The sequence below is a fragment of the Leishmania infantum genome, chromosome 35 (assembly GCF_000002875.2).
Source record: "Leishmania infantum JPCM5 genome chromosome 35".
Classification (NCBI taxonomy): Eukaryota; Euglenozoa; class Kinetoplastea; order Trypanosomatida; family Trypanosomatidae; genus Leishmania; species Leishmania infantum.
The window spans coordinates 175,375-190,549 of NC_009419.2; the positions used below are offsets into that span (position 1 = coordinate 175,375).

General features: G+C 69.1%; 1 protein-coding gene across 1 annotated transcript; it reads left to right on the forward strand.

Annotated features, from left to right (window-relative positions):
* Positions 1–1,854: 1,854 nt before the first annotated feature.
* LINJ_35_0500 (putative proteophosphoglycan ppg3) lies at positions 1,855–14,571 on the forward strand (the record flags this gene model as incomplete). The annotated part of the gene is made up of 1 exon (XM_003392744.1): positions 1,855–14,571. One exon carries the CDS (start codon positions 1,855–1,857, stop codon positions 14,569–14,571), a length of 12,717 nt encoding a protein of 4,238 aa, XP_003392792.1.
* Positions 14,572–15,175: the final 604 nt, after the last annotated feature.

Consider the following 15,175-nt stretch of genomic DNA (forward strand, 5'->3'; position numbering starts at 1 on the left):
TTTCTGTTCGTCCCTCTCCCTGTGCGCGTGTGTGCTGTGTTGTGTTGGGTTGGATTTGCGTGGTACCGTCGTAACTTGTCCTCTTGTTTCTCTGGATTTTTTTTCTCGGCTCCTCGTCATTCTAAGAGTGGCCCCTCTCCTCTCTTCTTTTTTTTTATCGCTTCTCTTTACTTTTTCTGATCCTTCGAAGTACGCGCTCTTGTTGGCATTGTCTCTGTTTCCGCGTCTCTCCTCCCCTCCCCCCCCCGCCCACCCGCCGCCCCACCCAAACACGCTCCTCCTCCTCCTGCTTTCTTAGCTTGTGTTCGCGCGTTTGTCTCTGGTAGGGTTTGCCACTTCGGTTCGTTGTTGTCCGTCTTTGTCGGGCGTTGCGTGTGTGCGTGTATGTGCGAGCGAATCAGTGCTGCAAAGAAAAAAACGAAGAAGAAGCGTTTGATAGAGGCCTTCATCTTCGATTTAGCCCCACCCCACCCCACCCACCCACCCACCCGCCCCCGTGACACTCGAAATCACAGCAGCGAAAAAAAAAAGGAACGAGAGCGAGAAGAGTGTCCGAAGCATACACGCGTGCAAACACAAGGGCCGCATCCCGCTCTCCTCTCCTCCTCCCTCCGGCAATCAAGGCAATCGGAAAAAAAAAGTAAGACGCAACTTACCTCCGCGAAGGGTGCAACTTTCTTTGTGTTTCTTACTCCTATTTAGAGCATTGTTGTTAACTTGTTTGGTCTTCGTAGCGGCCCCTCTCCCCTCTCTCCTCCTCCACGCCTTTTTCTCTTGATCTCTCACGTATGCTCTAGGAGCAACCCTCCATCCTACCCTGCCCCAATTTCCTTCCCTTCCCTTCTTCGTCTTCGAACCCTGCACACGCGGAGTGCAGGTTGGTGTCTCCGTTTTCTGTTCAGCTCTTTTTGGCCTGTGTTCATTGCAACCAAATACCACCTTTACTGCGCTCCCCACACGTTTCCCACCACCACCTTTCGAGTGCTTCGCTCGCACTACAACATTGTACTTTTTTTGCCTGCCTGCGTGGTTATCTTTCTCTCGTTTCACTCTTTTTCGTTCACGCCTTCTCTTCCGCACATCCCTCTCCTGTTCTCTCTCTGCCCCCCCCCCTTCCCCTCCCCTGCTTCGACGAACGACGCACCTCATACACGTCTCCATAGTTGTGCTAGTTGTTGCTCTCTTTTTCTGTGTTGCTTTCTATTCCCGCTTTCATCTTACTTTTTTTTATTTTGGCTTTGGTTCTCCTAGCTGTTCATTGCCCGCCCCCCGCCCCTCCTCTCCTCTCCTCTTTTTTGCTCAGCGGAAGAGTTATCCTGTTTTATTATTATTATTTCCCTCCCACTCACTCCCCCCTTTCCCTTCCTCTGTGCGTGTGTGTGTGTGTGCAGGGTTCATGCTTGTGTGGAGTGTCTGCACCTCGTCTCCGTGCAACCCCTCTTCTTGTGTCCCCCCCTCCACCCCCGTCCCGGGACCACTGCAGGAGCACCACTGATTTTCTTTTTTTTGTTTGGAGACGCTTAATTTGTTGTTGCTTGCTTCTTTTTGTTTCGCCTTCAAGAGGTCTTCGCACTTCCCACGAACTTTTTTCATAAAAAAAACTTAAAACGAATTTCATCGGCAACGCTCGTACAAGCGGCAGCAAAACAAATCACTGGTAGGCGAACGAGTAGACACACACACACACACTCACACGCACAAACGTAGCGGTTCCTCTTTATTCAGACATCCACAACAGCTCAAAGAGCGATTTCCGCATTCAAGGAGGCGCGCTTGTGAATTGCGGCTTTTTTCTTTCTGATTTTCTTGGTTGTTGGAGCTTTTCAGAGTCGCTATCAGAAGCGTTTTAGGATCATGACGCTCCAGCACCTCCTCGCTCAAGGGGCGCGTCGCACGCCGAAGCGGCAATGGCACCCTGCGGTGCCCGGGCTGATGATAGTAGCCGTTACTGTTCTGGCTAGCTTCGTTAGCGGTGTCACAGCAGCACCCCCACCCATTATGGGTGGGAAACCTGCCGTCCTCATAGAGAAGGTAGTCGACTGCACCGGGCGTGACACCATCCCGTTTTATACAGTCGAACAGCAGGCGAACACGTTGGCGTTCCTGGCTGAGTTCCCCTACACTATCGCCGCTCTCAGCAAGACGTGGGTGTGCCGTAACTTCTGCGAGTGGGATGGCGTGCATTGCACTGCGGAGGGTGTTGAGGTGCGCCTTGGTTCACGACAACTTGTCGGCCGGCTGCCAGAGGTGCCCACGGCCGTAGATGTCGAGCAGGTGATGGTAACGCGCTTCGCTGTCGAGGGCGAAGGCGATGGCATCAAGAGTCAGCTGCCAGAGAGCTGGAGGAAACTCGAGCAGCTCAAGTCTCTGGAGCTCAGTCTAGACTACAGATCGTCTGCCTCGAAATCATCTGAAGTCCAGAATACCGTCCGCACGGTGAGAACTATTACTGGCACCGCCAGTAGAACGGAACTGGACAGGTGCTTCATTCCCCGCAACGCGGAAAACGTGTCACTCTACAGCAACCGCATGAGTGGAACCCTTCCACCTCATCTGCCCATCTGTAATCCGAAGATGAAGTACCTTTACCTCCATAATAACACCGGTCTCGAAGGAACCATCCCGAAAGAATGGGGGAGCTGGACTAGTCTCCAAATTATCAATATTGAGCTCACAAACTTGTGCGGCTGCCCTCCAAAGGAGTGGGCTACCTTCAACCCCTCAGTCATAGTTCTAGCGGAGGACAGAATAACCAACCCAGATCTCTGCAAGGTAAGCTGCAAGGACAGCAGCAGCAGCAGCAGCAGCAGCAGCCGTGAGCTGGAGTGTGATGGCCCCATTCCGTTTTACACACCAACTCAGCAAGCGCACACGCGGAACTTCCTTGAGGCGTTCAAGTACACAATTACAGACTTGCAGCCTCTGTGGACGTGCACGAACTTCTGTGTCTGGGAGTATGTGCACTGCACGCCTGCGGGTGTGGCAGTGGAGATCACTGGAACAGAGTTTTTCGGTTCTGTTCCGGAGGTGCCTGCCGATGTGAACCCGTCGGAGGTGGTGGTAAGCAAGCTTGATTTCAGTCATAGCGGGTGGGTGGAGGGCGAGTATCCCAGTAGCTGGGCTTTACTGACGTCCCTGCAGAACGTATCCTTTGCATACACTTCGATGTGGGGAACGCTGCCTTCCCACTGGAGTTCCATGTCCGCGCTGAAGTACCTCGATTTAAGCTTCACGTGGACAGACGGTAGGTTTCCCGAGAGCTGGAGCCGCTTAGCGAACCTGGAGGTGCTCCGACTGGTGCACCTCACAATTCCCGATCGCCTGCCGGCCTCGTGGAGCAGCATGAGCGCGTTGCGGGAGCTCGACCTCGACAGCACCAGCACCTCCGGCACCCTACCCCCCTCATGGGGCGCCCTCAAGAACCTAGAGAAGCTCTCCCTGTCCAACAACAACATTGACGCAATCTTACCAGCAGAGTGGAGCTCGCTAACGCGGCTGCGAATCCTGCATCTGCATCATAACCAGCTTTCCGGGTCCATCCCGGAAATCTACAATGCTATGTCCACCCTCACCCGCGTCAGCCTGGAGATCAACCGATTCTGCGGCTGCCTCCCAAGCACGTGGGCCGCAAAGAACGGTGTGTCTATGACGATCACCGCTCAAACGGAGCTACTCGCTCCTGCCTGCGCGACAGAAAACGCTTGCAAACCAGAGACTGAATTCAGCAGCAGCTCTGCGCCGTCGGCGTCGTCGTCTGCGCCGTCCAGCAGCAGCTCCGCGCCGTCGGCGTCCTCGTCGTCTGCGCCGTCCAGCAGCAGCTCCGCACCGTCGGCGTCCTCGTCGTCTGCGCCGTCCAGCAGCAGCTCCGCGCCGTCAGTGTCCTCGTCGTCTGCGCCGTCCAGCAGCAGCTCCGCGCCGTCAGCGTCCTCGTCGTCTGCGCCGTCCAGCAGCAGCTCCGTGCCGTCAGCGTCGTCGTCGTCTGCGCCGTCCAGCAGCAGCTCCGCGCCGTCGGCGTCGTCGTCGTCTGCGCCGTCCAGCAGCAGCTCCGCGCCGTCGGCGTCCTCGTCGTCTGCGCCGTCCAGCAGCAGCTCCACACCGTCGGCGTCCTCGTCGTCTGCGCCGTCCAGCAGCAGCTCCGCGCCGTCAGCGTCCTCGTCGTCTGCGCCGTCCAGCAGCAGCTCCGCGCCGTCGGCGTCCTCGTCGTCTGCGCCGTCCAGCAGCAGCTCCGCGCCGTCGGCGTCGTCGTCGTCTGCGCCGTCCAGCAGCAGCTCCGCGCCGTCGGCGTCGTCGTCGTCTGCGCCGTCCAGCAGCAGCTCCGCGCCGTCGGCGTCCTCGTCGTCTGCGCCGTCCAGCAGCAGCTCCGCGCCGTCGGCGTCCTCGTCGTCTGCGCCGTCCAGCAGCAGCTCCGCGCCGTCGGCGTCGTCGTCGTCTGCGCCGTCCAGCAGCAGCTCCGCGCCGTCGGCGTCGTCGTCGTCTGCGCCGTCCAGCAGCAGCTCCGCGCCGTCGGCGTCCTCGTCGTCTGCGCCGTCCAGCAGCAGCTCCGCGCCGTCGGCGTCCTCGTCGTCTGCGCCGTCCAGCAGCAGCTCCGCGCCGTCGGCGTCCTCGTCGTCTGCGCCGTCCAGCAGCAGCTCCGCGCCGTCGGCGTCCTCGTCGTCTGCGCCGTCCAGCAGCAGCTCCACACCGTCGGCGTCCTCGTCGTCTGCGCCGTCCAGCAGCAGCTCCGCGCCGTCGGCGTCGTCGTCGTCTGCGCCGTCCAGCAGCAGCTCCGCGCCGTCGGCGTCGTCGTCGTCTGCACCGTCCAGCAGCAGCTCCGCGCCGTCAGCGTCCTCGTCGTCTGCGCCGTCCAGCAGCAGCTCCGCGCCGTCGGCGTCGTCGTCGTCTGCACCGTCCAGCAGCAGCTCCGCGCCGTCAGCGTCCTCGTCGTCTGCACCGTCCAGCAGCAGCTCCGCGCCGTCGGCGTCCTCGTCGTCTGCGCCGTCCAGCAGCAGCTCCGCGCCGTCGGCGTCGTCGTCGTCTGCGCCGTCCAGCAGCAGCTCCGCGCCGTCGGCGTCCTCGTCGTCTGCGCCGTCCAGCAGCAGCTCCGCGCCGTCGGCGTCCTCGTCGTCTGCGCCGTCCAGCAGCAGCTCCGCGCCGTCGGCGTCCTCGTCGTCTGCGCCGTCCAGCAGCAGCTCCGCGCCGTCGGCGTCCTCGTCGTCTGCGCCGTCCAGCAGCAGCTCCGCGCCGTCGGCGTCGTCGTCGTCTGCGCCGTCCAGCAGCAGCTCCGCGCCGTCGGCGTCGTCGTCGTCTGCGCCGTCCAGCAGCAGCTCCGCGCCGTCGGCGTCGTCGTCGTCTGCGCCGTCCAGCAGCAGCTCCGCGCCGTCGGCGTCGTCGTCGTCTGCACCGTCCAGCAGCAGCTCCGCGCCGTCGGCGTCGTCGTCGTCTGCGCCGTCCAGCAGCAGCTCCGCGCCGTCGGCGTCGTCGTCGTCTGCGCCGTCCAGCAGCAGCTCCGCGCCGTCGGCGTCCTCGTCGTCTGCGCCGTCCAGCAGCAGCTCCGCGCCATCGCCGTCGTCGTCGTCTGCGCCGTCCAGCAGCAGCTCCGCGCCGTCGGCGTCCTCGTCGTCTGCGCCGTCCAGCAGCAGCTCCGCGCCGTCGGCGTCCTCGTCGTCTGCGCCGTCCAGCAGCAGCTCCGCGCCGTCCAGCAGCAGCTCCGCGCCATCGCCGTCGTCGTCGTCTGCGCCGTCCAGCAGCAGCTCCGCGCCGTCGGCGTCCTCGTCGTCTGCGCCGTCCAGCAGCAGCTCTGCGCCGTCGGCGTCGTCGTCGTCTGCGCCGTCCAGCAGCAGCTCCGCGCCGTCCAGCAGCAGCTCCGCGCCGTCGGCGTCGTCGTCGTCTGCACCGTCCAGCAGCAGCTCCGCGCCGTCGGCGTCCTCGTCGTCTGCACCGTCCAGCAGCAGCTCCGCGCCGTCGGCGTCCTCGTCGTCTGCACCGTCCAGCAGCAGCTCTGCGCCGTCGGCGTCGTCGTCGTCTGCGCCGTCCAGCAGCAGCTCCGCGCCGTCGGCGTCGTCGTCGTCTGCGCCGTCCAGCAGCAGCTCCGCGCCGTCGGCGTCCTCGTCGTCTGCGCCGTCCAGCAGCAGCTCCGCGCCGTCGGCGTCGTCGTCGTCTGCGCCGTCCAGCAGCAGCTCCGCGCCGTCGGCGTCGTCGTCGTCTGCGCCGTCCAGCAGCAGCTCCGCGCCGTCGGCGTCCTCGTCGTCTGCGCCGTCCAGCAGCAGCTCCGCGCCGTCGGCGTCCTCGTCGTCTGCGCCGTCCAGCAGCAGCTCCGCGCCGTCGGCGTCGTCGTCGTCTGCGCCGTCCAGCAGCAGCTCCGCGCCGTCGGCGTCGTCGTCGTCTGCGCCGTCCAGCAGCAGCTCCGCGCCGTCGGCGTCGTCGTCGTCTGCGCCGTCCAGCAGCAGCTCCGCGCCGTCGGCGTCGTCGTCGTCTGCGCCGTCCAGCAGCAGCTCCGCGCCGTCGTCGTCCTCGTCGTCTGCGCCGTCCAGCAGCAGCTCCGCGCCGTCGGCGTCGTCGTCGTCTGCGCCGTCCAGCAGCAGCTCCGCGCCGTCGGCGTCGTCGTCGTCTGCGCCGTCCAGCAGCAGCTCTGCGCCGTCGGCGTCGTCGTCGTCTGCGCCGTCCAGCAGCAGCTCCGCACCATCGGCGTCCTCGTCGTCTGCGCCGTCCAGCAGCAGCTCCGCGCCGTCGGCGTCGTCGTCGTCTGCGCCGTCCAGCAGCAGCTCCGCGCCGTCAGCGTCGTCGTCGTCTGCGCCGTCCAGCAGCAGCTCCGCACCGTCGGCGTCCTCGTCGTCTGCGCCGTCCAGCAGCAGCTCCGCGCCGTCGGCGTCCTCGTCGTCTGCACCGTCCAGCAGCAGCTCCGCGCCGTCGGCGTCCTCGTCGTCTGCACCGTCCAGCAGCAGCTCCGCGCCGTCGGCGTCGTCGTCGTCTGCGCCGTCCAGCAGCAGCTCCGCGCCGTCGGCGTCGTCGTCGTCTGCGCCGTCCAGCAGCAGCTCCGCGCCGTCGGCGTCGTCGTCGTCTGCACCGTCCAGCAGCAGCTCCGCGCCGTCGGCGTCCTCGTCGTCTGCACCGTCCAGCAGCAGCTCCGCGCCGTCGGCGTCATCGTCGTCTGCGCCGTCCAGCAGCAGCTCCGCGCCGTCGGCGTCGTCGTCGTCTGCGCCGTCCAGCAGCAGCTCCGCGCCGTCGGCGTCCTCGTCGTCTGCGCCGTCCAGCAGCAGCTCCGCGCCGTCGGCGTCCTCGTCGTCTGCGCCGTCCAGCAGCAGCTCCGCGCACGTCGGGGGTCGTCGATCGATCATGCGACCGTCCAGACAGCAGCTCCGCGCCGTCGGCGTCCTCGTCGTCTGCGCCGTCCAGCAGCAGCTCCGACGCCGTCAGCGTCCTCGTCGTCTGCGCCGTCCAGCAGCAGCTCCGCGCCGTCGGCGTCGTCGTCGTCTGCGCCGTCCAGCAGCAGCTCCGCGCCGTCAGCGTCGTCGTCGTCTGCGCCGTCCAGCAGCAGCTCCGCGCCGTCAGCGTCGTCGTCGTCTGCACCGTCCAGCAGCAGCTCCGCGCCGTCGGCGTCATCGTCGTCTGCGCCGTCCAGCAGCAGCTCCGCGCCGTCGGCGTCGTCGTCGTCTGCGCCGTCCAGCAGCAGCTCCGCGCCGTCGGCGTCCTCGTCGTCTGCGCCGTCCAGCAGCAGCTCCGCGCCGTCAGCGTCGTCGTCGTCTGCGCCGTCCAGCAGCAGCTCCGCGCCGTCGGCGTCGTCGTCGTCTGCGCCGTCCAGCAGCAGCTCCGCGCCGTCGGCGTCCTCGTCGTCTGCGCCGTCCAGCAGCAGCTCCGCGCCGTCGGCGTCGTCGTCGTCTGCGCCGTCCAGCAGCAGCTCCGCGCCGTCGGCGTCCTCGTCGTCTGCGCCGTCCAGCAGCAGCTCCGCGCCGTCGGCGTCCTCGTCGTCTGCGCCGTCCAGCAGCAGCTCCGCGCCGTCGGCGTCGTCGTCGTCTGCGCCGTCCAGCAGCAGCTCCGCGCCGTCGGCGTCCTCGTCGTCTGCGCCGTCCAGCAGCAGCTCCGCGCCGTCGGCGTCGTCGTCGTCTGCGCCGTCCAGCAGCAGCTCCGCGCCGTCGGCGTCCTCGTCGTCTGCGCCGTCCAGCAGCAGCTCCGCGCCGTCGGCGTCCTCGTCGTCTGCGCCGTCCAGCAGCAGCTCCGCGCCGTCGGCGTCGTCGTCGTCTGCGCCGTCCAGCAGCAGCTCCGCGCCGTCGGCGTCCTCGTCGTCTGCGCCGTCCAGCAGCAGCTCCGCGCCGTCGGCGTCCTCGTCGTCTGCGCCGTCCAGCAGCAGCTCCGCGCCGTCGGCGTCCTCGTCGTCTGCGCCGTCCAGCAGCAGCTCCGCGCCGTCGGCGTCCTCGTCGTCTGCGCCGTCCAGCAGCAGCTCCGCGCCGTCGGCGTCCTCGTCGTCTGCGCCGTCCAGCAGCAGCTCCGCGCCGTCGGCGTCGTCGTCGTCTGCGCCGTCCAGCAGCAGCTCCGCGCCGTCGGCGTCGTCGTCGTCTGCGCCGTCCAGCAGCAGCTCCGCGCCGTCGGCGTCGTCGTCGTCTGCGCCGTCCAGCAGCAGCTCCGCGCCGTCGGCGTCCTCGTCGTCTGCGCCGTCCAGCAGCAGCTCTGCGCCGTCGGCGTCGTCGTCGTCTGCGCCGTCCAGCAGCAGCTCCGCGCCGTCGGCGTCGTCGTCGTCTGCGCCGTCCAGCAGCAGCTCTGCGCCGTCGGCGTCCTCGTCGTCTGCGCCGTCCAGCAGCAGCTCCGCGCCGTCGGCGTCGTCGTCGTCTGCGCCGTCCAGCAGCAGCTCCGCGCCGTCCAGCAGCAGCTCCGCGCCGTCGGCGTCCTCGTCGTCTGCGCCGTCCAGCAGCAGCTCCGCGCCGTCAGCGTCGTCGTCGTCTGCGCCGTCCAGCAGCAGCTCCGCGCCGTCAGCGTCGTCGTCGTCTGCGCCGTCCAGCAGCAGCTCCGCGCCGTCGGCGTCCTCGTCGTCTGCGCCGTCCAGCAGCAGCTCCGCGCCGTCGGCGTCCTCGTCGTCTGCGCCGTCCAGCAGCAGCTCCGCGCCGTCGGCGTCGTCGTCGTCTGCGCCGTCCAGCAGCAGCTCCGCGCCGTCGGCGTCCTCGTCGTCTGCGCCGTCCAGCAGCAGCTCCGCGCCGTCGGCGTCCTCGTCGTCTGCGCCGTCCAGCAGCAGCTCCGCGCCGTCGGCGTCGTCGTCGTCTGCGCCGTCCAGCAGCAGCTCCGCGCCGTCGGCGTCGTCGTCGTCTGCGCCGTCCAGCAGCAGCTCCGCGCCGTCGGCGTCGTCGTCGTCTGCGCCGTCAGCAGCGTCCTCGTCGTCTGCGCCGTCCAGCAGCAGCTCCGCGCAGCAGCGTCCTCGCCGTCTGCGCCGTCCACAGCAGTCCGCGCCGTCCAGCAGCAGCTCCGCGCCGTCGGCGTCGTCGTCGTCTGCGCCGTCCAGCAGCAGCTCTGCGCCGTCGGCGTCGTCGTCGTCTGCGCCGTCCAGCAGCAGCTCCGCGCCGTCGGCGTCGTCGTCGTCTGCGCCGTCCAGCAGCAGCTCTGCGCCGTCGGCGTCCTCGTCGTCTGCGCCGTCCAGCAGCAGCTCCGCGCCGTCGGCGTCGTCGTCGTCTGCGCCGTCCAGCAGCAGCTCCGCGCCGTCGGCGTCGTCGTCGTCTGCGCCGTCCAGCAGCAGCTCTGCGCCGTCCAGCAGCAGCTCCGCGCCATCGCCGTCGTCGTCGTCTGCGCCGTCCAGCAGCAGCTCCGCGCCGTCGGCGTCGTCGTCGTCTGCGCCGTCCAGCAGCAGCTCCGCGCCGTCGGCGTCGTCGTCGTCTGCGCCGTCCAGCAGCAGCTCCGCGCCGTCGGCGTCGTCGTCGTCTGCGCCGTCCAGCAGCAGCTCCGCGCCGTCGGCGTCGTCGTCGTCTGCGCCGTCCAGCAGCAGCTCCGCGCCGTCGGCGTCCTCGTCGTCTGCGCCGTCCAGCAGCAGCTCCGCGCCGTCAGCGTCCTCGTCGTCTGCGCCGTCCAGCAGCAGCTCCGCGCCATCTGCGTCGTCTGCACCGTCCAGCAGCAGCTCCGCGCCGTCGGCGTCGTCGTCGTCTGCGCCGTCCAGCAGCAGCTCCGCGCCGTCGGCGTCCTCGTCGTCTGCGCCGTCCAGCAGCAGCTCCGCGCCGTCAGCGTCCTCGTCGTCTGCGCCGTCCAGCAGCAGCTCCGCGCCGTCGGCGTCCTCGTCGTCTGCGCCGTCCAGCAGCAGCTCCGCGCCGTCGGCGTCCTCGTCGTCTGCGCCGTCCAGCAGCAGCTCCGCGCCGTCAGCGTCCTCGTCGTCTGCGCCGTCCAGCAGCAGCTCCGCGCCGTCAGCGTCCTCGTCGTCTGCACCGTCCAGCAGCAGCTCCGCGCCATCTGCGTCGTCTGCACCGTCCAGCAGCAGCTCCGCGCCGTCGGCGTCGTCGTCGTCTGCGCCGTCCAGCAGCAGCTCCGCGCCGTCGGCGTCCTCGTCGTCTGCGCCGTCCAGCAGCAGCTCCGCGCCGTCGGCGTCGTCGTCGTCTGCGCCGTCCAGCAGCAGCTCCGCGCCGTCGGCGTCCTCGTCGTCTGCGCCGTCCAGCAGCAGCTCCGCGCCGTCGGCGTCCTCGTCGTCTGCGCCGTCCAGCAGCAGCTCCGCGCCGTCGGCGTCGTCGTCGTCTGCGCCGTCCAGCAGCAGCTCCGCGCCGTCGGCGTCCTCGTCGTCTGCGCCGTCCAGCAGCAGCTCCGCGCCGTCGGCGTCCTCGTCGTCTGCGCCGTCCAGCAGCAGCTCCGCACCGTCGGCGTCCTCGTCGTCTGCGCCGTCCAGCAGCAGCTCCGCGCCGTCGGCGTCCTCGTCGTCTGCGCCGTCCAGCAGCAGCTCCGCGCCGTCGGCGTCGTCGTCTGCGCCGTCCAGCAGCAGCTCCGCGCCGTCGGCGTCGTCGTCGTCTGCACCGTCCAGCAGCAGCTCCGCGCCGTCGGCGTCCTCGTCGTCTGCACCGTCCAGCAGCAGCTCCGCGCCGTCGGCGTCGTCGTCGTCTGCACCGTCCAGCAGCAGCTCCGCGCCGTCGGCGTCCTCGTCGTCTGCGCCGTCCAGCAGCAGCTCCGCGCCGTCGGCGTCGTCGTCGTCTGCGCCGTCCAGCAGCAGCTCCGCGCCGTCGGCGTCCTCGTCGTCTGCGCCGTCCAGCAGCAGCTCCGCGCCGTCGGCGTCGTCGTCGTCTGCGCCGTCCAGCAGCAGCTCCGCGCCGTCGGCGTCGTCGTCGTCTGCGCCGTCCAGCAGCAGCTCCGCGCCGTCGGCGTCCTCGTCGTCTGCGCCGTCCAGCAGCAGCTCCGCGCCGTCGGCGTCGTCGTCGTCTGCGCCGTCCAGCAGCAGCTCCGCGCCGTCGGCGTCCTCGTCGTCTGCGCCGTCCAGCAGCAGCTCCGCGCCGTCGGCGTCCTCGTCGTCTGCGCCGTCCAGCAGCAGCTCCGCGCCGTCGGCGTCGTCGTCGTCTGCGCCGTCCAGCAGCAGCTCCGCGCCGTCGGCGTCGTCGTCGTCTGCGCCGTCCAGCAGCAGCTCCGCGCCGTCGGCGTCCTCGTCGTCTGCGCCGTCCAGCAGCAGCTCCGCGCCGTCGGCGTCGTCGTCGTCTGCGCCGTCCAGCAGCAGCTCCGCGCCGTCGGCGTCCTCGTCGTCTGCGCCGTCCAGCAGCAGCTCCGCGCCGTCGGCGTCGTCGTCGTCTGCGCCGTCCAGCAGCAGCTCCGCGCCGTCAGCGTCGTCGTCGTCTGCGCCGTCCAGCAGCAGCTCCGCGCCGTCGGCGTCCTCGTCGTCTGCGCCGTCCAGCAGCAGCTCCGCGCCGTCGGCGTCGTCGTCGTCTGCGCCGTCCAGCAGCAGCTCCGCGCCGTCGGCGTCCTCGTCGTCTGCGCCGTCCAGCAGCAGCTCCGCGCCGTCAGCGTCCTCGTCGTCTGCGCCGTCCAGCAGCAGCTCCGCGCCGTCGGCGTCCTCGTCGTCTGCGCCGTCCAGCAGCAGCTCCGCGCCATCTGCGTCGTCGTCGTCTGCGCCGTCCAGCAGCAGCTCCGCGCCGTCAGCGTCCTCGTCGTCTGCACCGTCCAGCAGCAGCTCCGCGCCGTCGGCGTCCTCGTCGTCTGCGCCGTCCAGCAGCAGCTCCGCGCCGTCGGCGTCCTCGTCGTCTGCGCCGTCCAGCAGCAGCTCCGCGCCGTCAGCGTCCTCGTCGTCTGCGCCGTCCAGCAGCAGCTCCGCGCCGTCGGCGTCCTCGTCGTCTGCGCCGTCCAGCAGCAGCTCCGCGCCGTCAGCGTCCTCGTCGTCTGCACCGTCCAGCAGCAGCTCCGCGCCGTCAGCGTCCTCGTCGTCTGCACCGTCCAGCAGCAGCTCCGCGCCGTCGGCGTCCTCGTCGTCTGCGCCGTCCAGCAGCAGCTCCGCGCCGTCGGCGTCGTCGTCGTCTGCGCCGTCCAGCAGCAGCTCCGCGCCATCTGCGTCGTCGTCGTCTGCGCCGTCCAGCAGCAGCTCCGCGCCGTCGGCGTCGTCGTCGTCTGCGCCGTCCAGCAGCAGCTCCGCGCCATCGGCGTCGTCGTCGTCTGCGCCGTCCAGCAGCAGCTCCGCGCCGTCGGCGTCGTCGTCGTCTGCGCCGTCCAGCAGCAGCTCCGCGCCGTCGGCGTCCTCGTCGTCTGCGCCGTCCAGCAGCAGCTCCGCGCCGTCGGCGTCGTCGTCGTCTGCGCCGTCCAGCAGCAGCTCCGCGCCGTCGGCGTCCTCGTCGTCTGCGCCGTCCAGCAGCAGCTCCGCGCCGTCGGCGTCGTCGTCGTCTGCGCCGTCCAGCAGCAGCTCCGCGCCGTCGGCGTCGTCGTCGTCTGCGCCGTCCAGCAGCAGCTCCGCGCCGTCAGCGTCGTCGTCGTCTGCGCCGTCCAGCAGCAGCTCTGCGCCGTCGGCGTCGTCGTCGTCTGCGCCGTCCAGCAGCAGCTCCGCGCCGTCAGCGTCCTCGTCGTCTGCGCCGTCCAGCAGCAGCTCCGCGCCGTCGGCGTCGTCGTCGTCTGCGCCGTCCAGCAGCAGCTCCGCGCCGTCGGCGTCGTCGTCGTCTGCGCCGTCCAGCAGCAGCTCCGCGCCGTCGGCGTCGTCGTCGTCTGCGCCGTCCAGCAGCAGCTCCGCGCCGTCGGCGTCCTCGTCGTCTGCGCCGTCCAGCAGCAGCTCCGCGCCGTCGGCGTCGTCGTCGTCTGCGCCGTCCAGCAGCAGCTCTGCGCCGTCGGCGTCCTCGTCGTCTGCGCCGTCCAGCAGCAGCTCCGCGCCGTCCAGCAGCAGCTCCGCGCCATCGCCGTCGTCGTCGTCTGCGCCGTCCAGCAGCAGCTCCGCGCCGTCGGCGTCCTCGTCGTCTGCGCCGTCCAGCAGCAGCTCTGCGCCGTCGGCGTCCTCGTCGTCTGCGCCGTCCAGCAGCAGCTCCGCGCCGTCGGCGTCCTCGTCGTCTGCGCCGTCCAGCAGCAGCTCTGCGCCGTCGGCGTCGTCGTCGTCTGCGCCGTCCAGCAGCAGCTCCGCGCCGTCCAGCAGCAGCTCCGCGCCGTCGGCGTCGTCGTCGTCTGCACCGTCCAGCAGCAGCTCCGCGCCGTCGGCGTCCTCGTCGTCTGCACCGTCCAGCAGCAGCTCCGCGCCGTCGGCGTCCTCGTCGTCTGCACCGTCCAGCAGCAGCTCTGCGCCGTCGGCGTCGTCGTCGTCTGCACCGTCCAGCAGCAGCTCCGCGCCGTCGGCGTCGTCGTCGTCTGCGCCGTCCAGCAGCAGCTCCGCGCCGTCGGCGTCGTCGTCGTCTGCGCCGTCCAGCAGCAGCTCCGCGCCGTCGGCGTCCTCGTCGTCTGCGCCGTCCAGCAGCAGCTCCGCGCCGTCGGCGTCGTCGTCGTCTGCGCCGTCCAGCAGCAGCTCCGCGCCGTCGGCGTCGTCGTCGTCTGCGCCGTCCAGCAGCAGCTCCGCGCCGTCGGCGTCCTCGTCGTCTGCGCCGTCCAGCAGCAGCTCCGCGCCGTCGGCGTCCTCGTCGTCTGCGCCGTCCAGCAGCAGCTCCGCGCCGTCGGCGTCCTCGTCGTCTGCGCCGTCCAGCAGCAGCTCCGCGCCGTCGGCGTCCTCGTCGTCTGCGCCGTCCAGCAGCAGCTCCGCGCCGTCGGCGTCCTCGTCGTCTGCGCCGTCCAGCAGCAGCTCCGCGCCGTCGGCGTCCTCGTCGTCTGCGCCGTCCAGCAGCAGCTCCGCGCCGTCGGCGTCCTCGTCGTCTGCACCGTCCAGCAGCAGCTCCGCGCCGTCGGCGTCCTCGTCGTCTGCACCGTCCAGCAGCAGCTCCGCGCCGTCGGCGTCGTCGTCGTCTGCGCCGTCCAGCAGCAGCTCCGCGCCGTCAGCGTCCTCGTCGTCTGCGCCGTCCAGCAGCAGCTCCGCGCCGTCAGCGTCCTCGTCGTCTGCACCGTCCAGCAGCAGCTCCGCGCCGTCAGCGTCCTCGTCGTCTGCGCCGTCCAGCAGCAGCTCCGCGCCGTCGGCGTCGTCGTCGTCTGCACCGTCCAGCAGCAGCTCCGCGCCGTCAGCGTCCTCGTCGTCTGCGCCGTCCAGAAGCAGCTCCGCGCCGTTAGCGTCGTCGTCGTCTGCGCCGTAAAGCAGCAGCTCCGCGCCGTCAGCGTCGTCGTCGACTGCGCCGTCGAGGAGCAGATCCGCGCCGACTGCGTCCTCGTCGTCTGCGCCGTCAAGAATGAGCTCCTCGCCGTCAGCGTCGTCGTCGTCTGCGTCGTCCAGCATCAGCTCAGCGCCGTCGGCATCGTAGTCGTCTGCGCGGTCCAGCACCAGCACCACGCCGACCGCGTCTACGCCCTCTGCACCGTGATTCAGCAGCTCTACGCCGGCCGCGTGGTCCATCTCTGCGTGGTAGAACTCCAAGTCACAGCCGTCAGTTATGTACTGGTCGGCCAGGTGCACCACCATATGGGAGCACGTTGCATTCAGCGAGCGTGTCGGCGCCACCGCCGCCTCAGCCGCTACCGTCTTGCAGCTGATCAGCTGGGCCGCTACGCAGCAGCCGGAGGCCGACGCGGTGCCCAGCACCAAGCGGCTACGCAGCTGCAGCGAATTGCGCGCGGTTGGTTGGCACGGCGTCACTACGCGCAGCTGCGCAAGTACACATGTGAGAGTCCAGCAGCCGCAACTCGCATTCAGCGCTGGATTCGCGCACTGCAAGCGCGA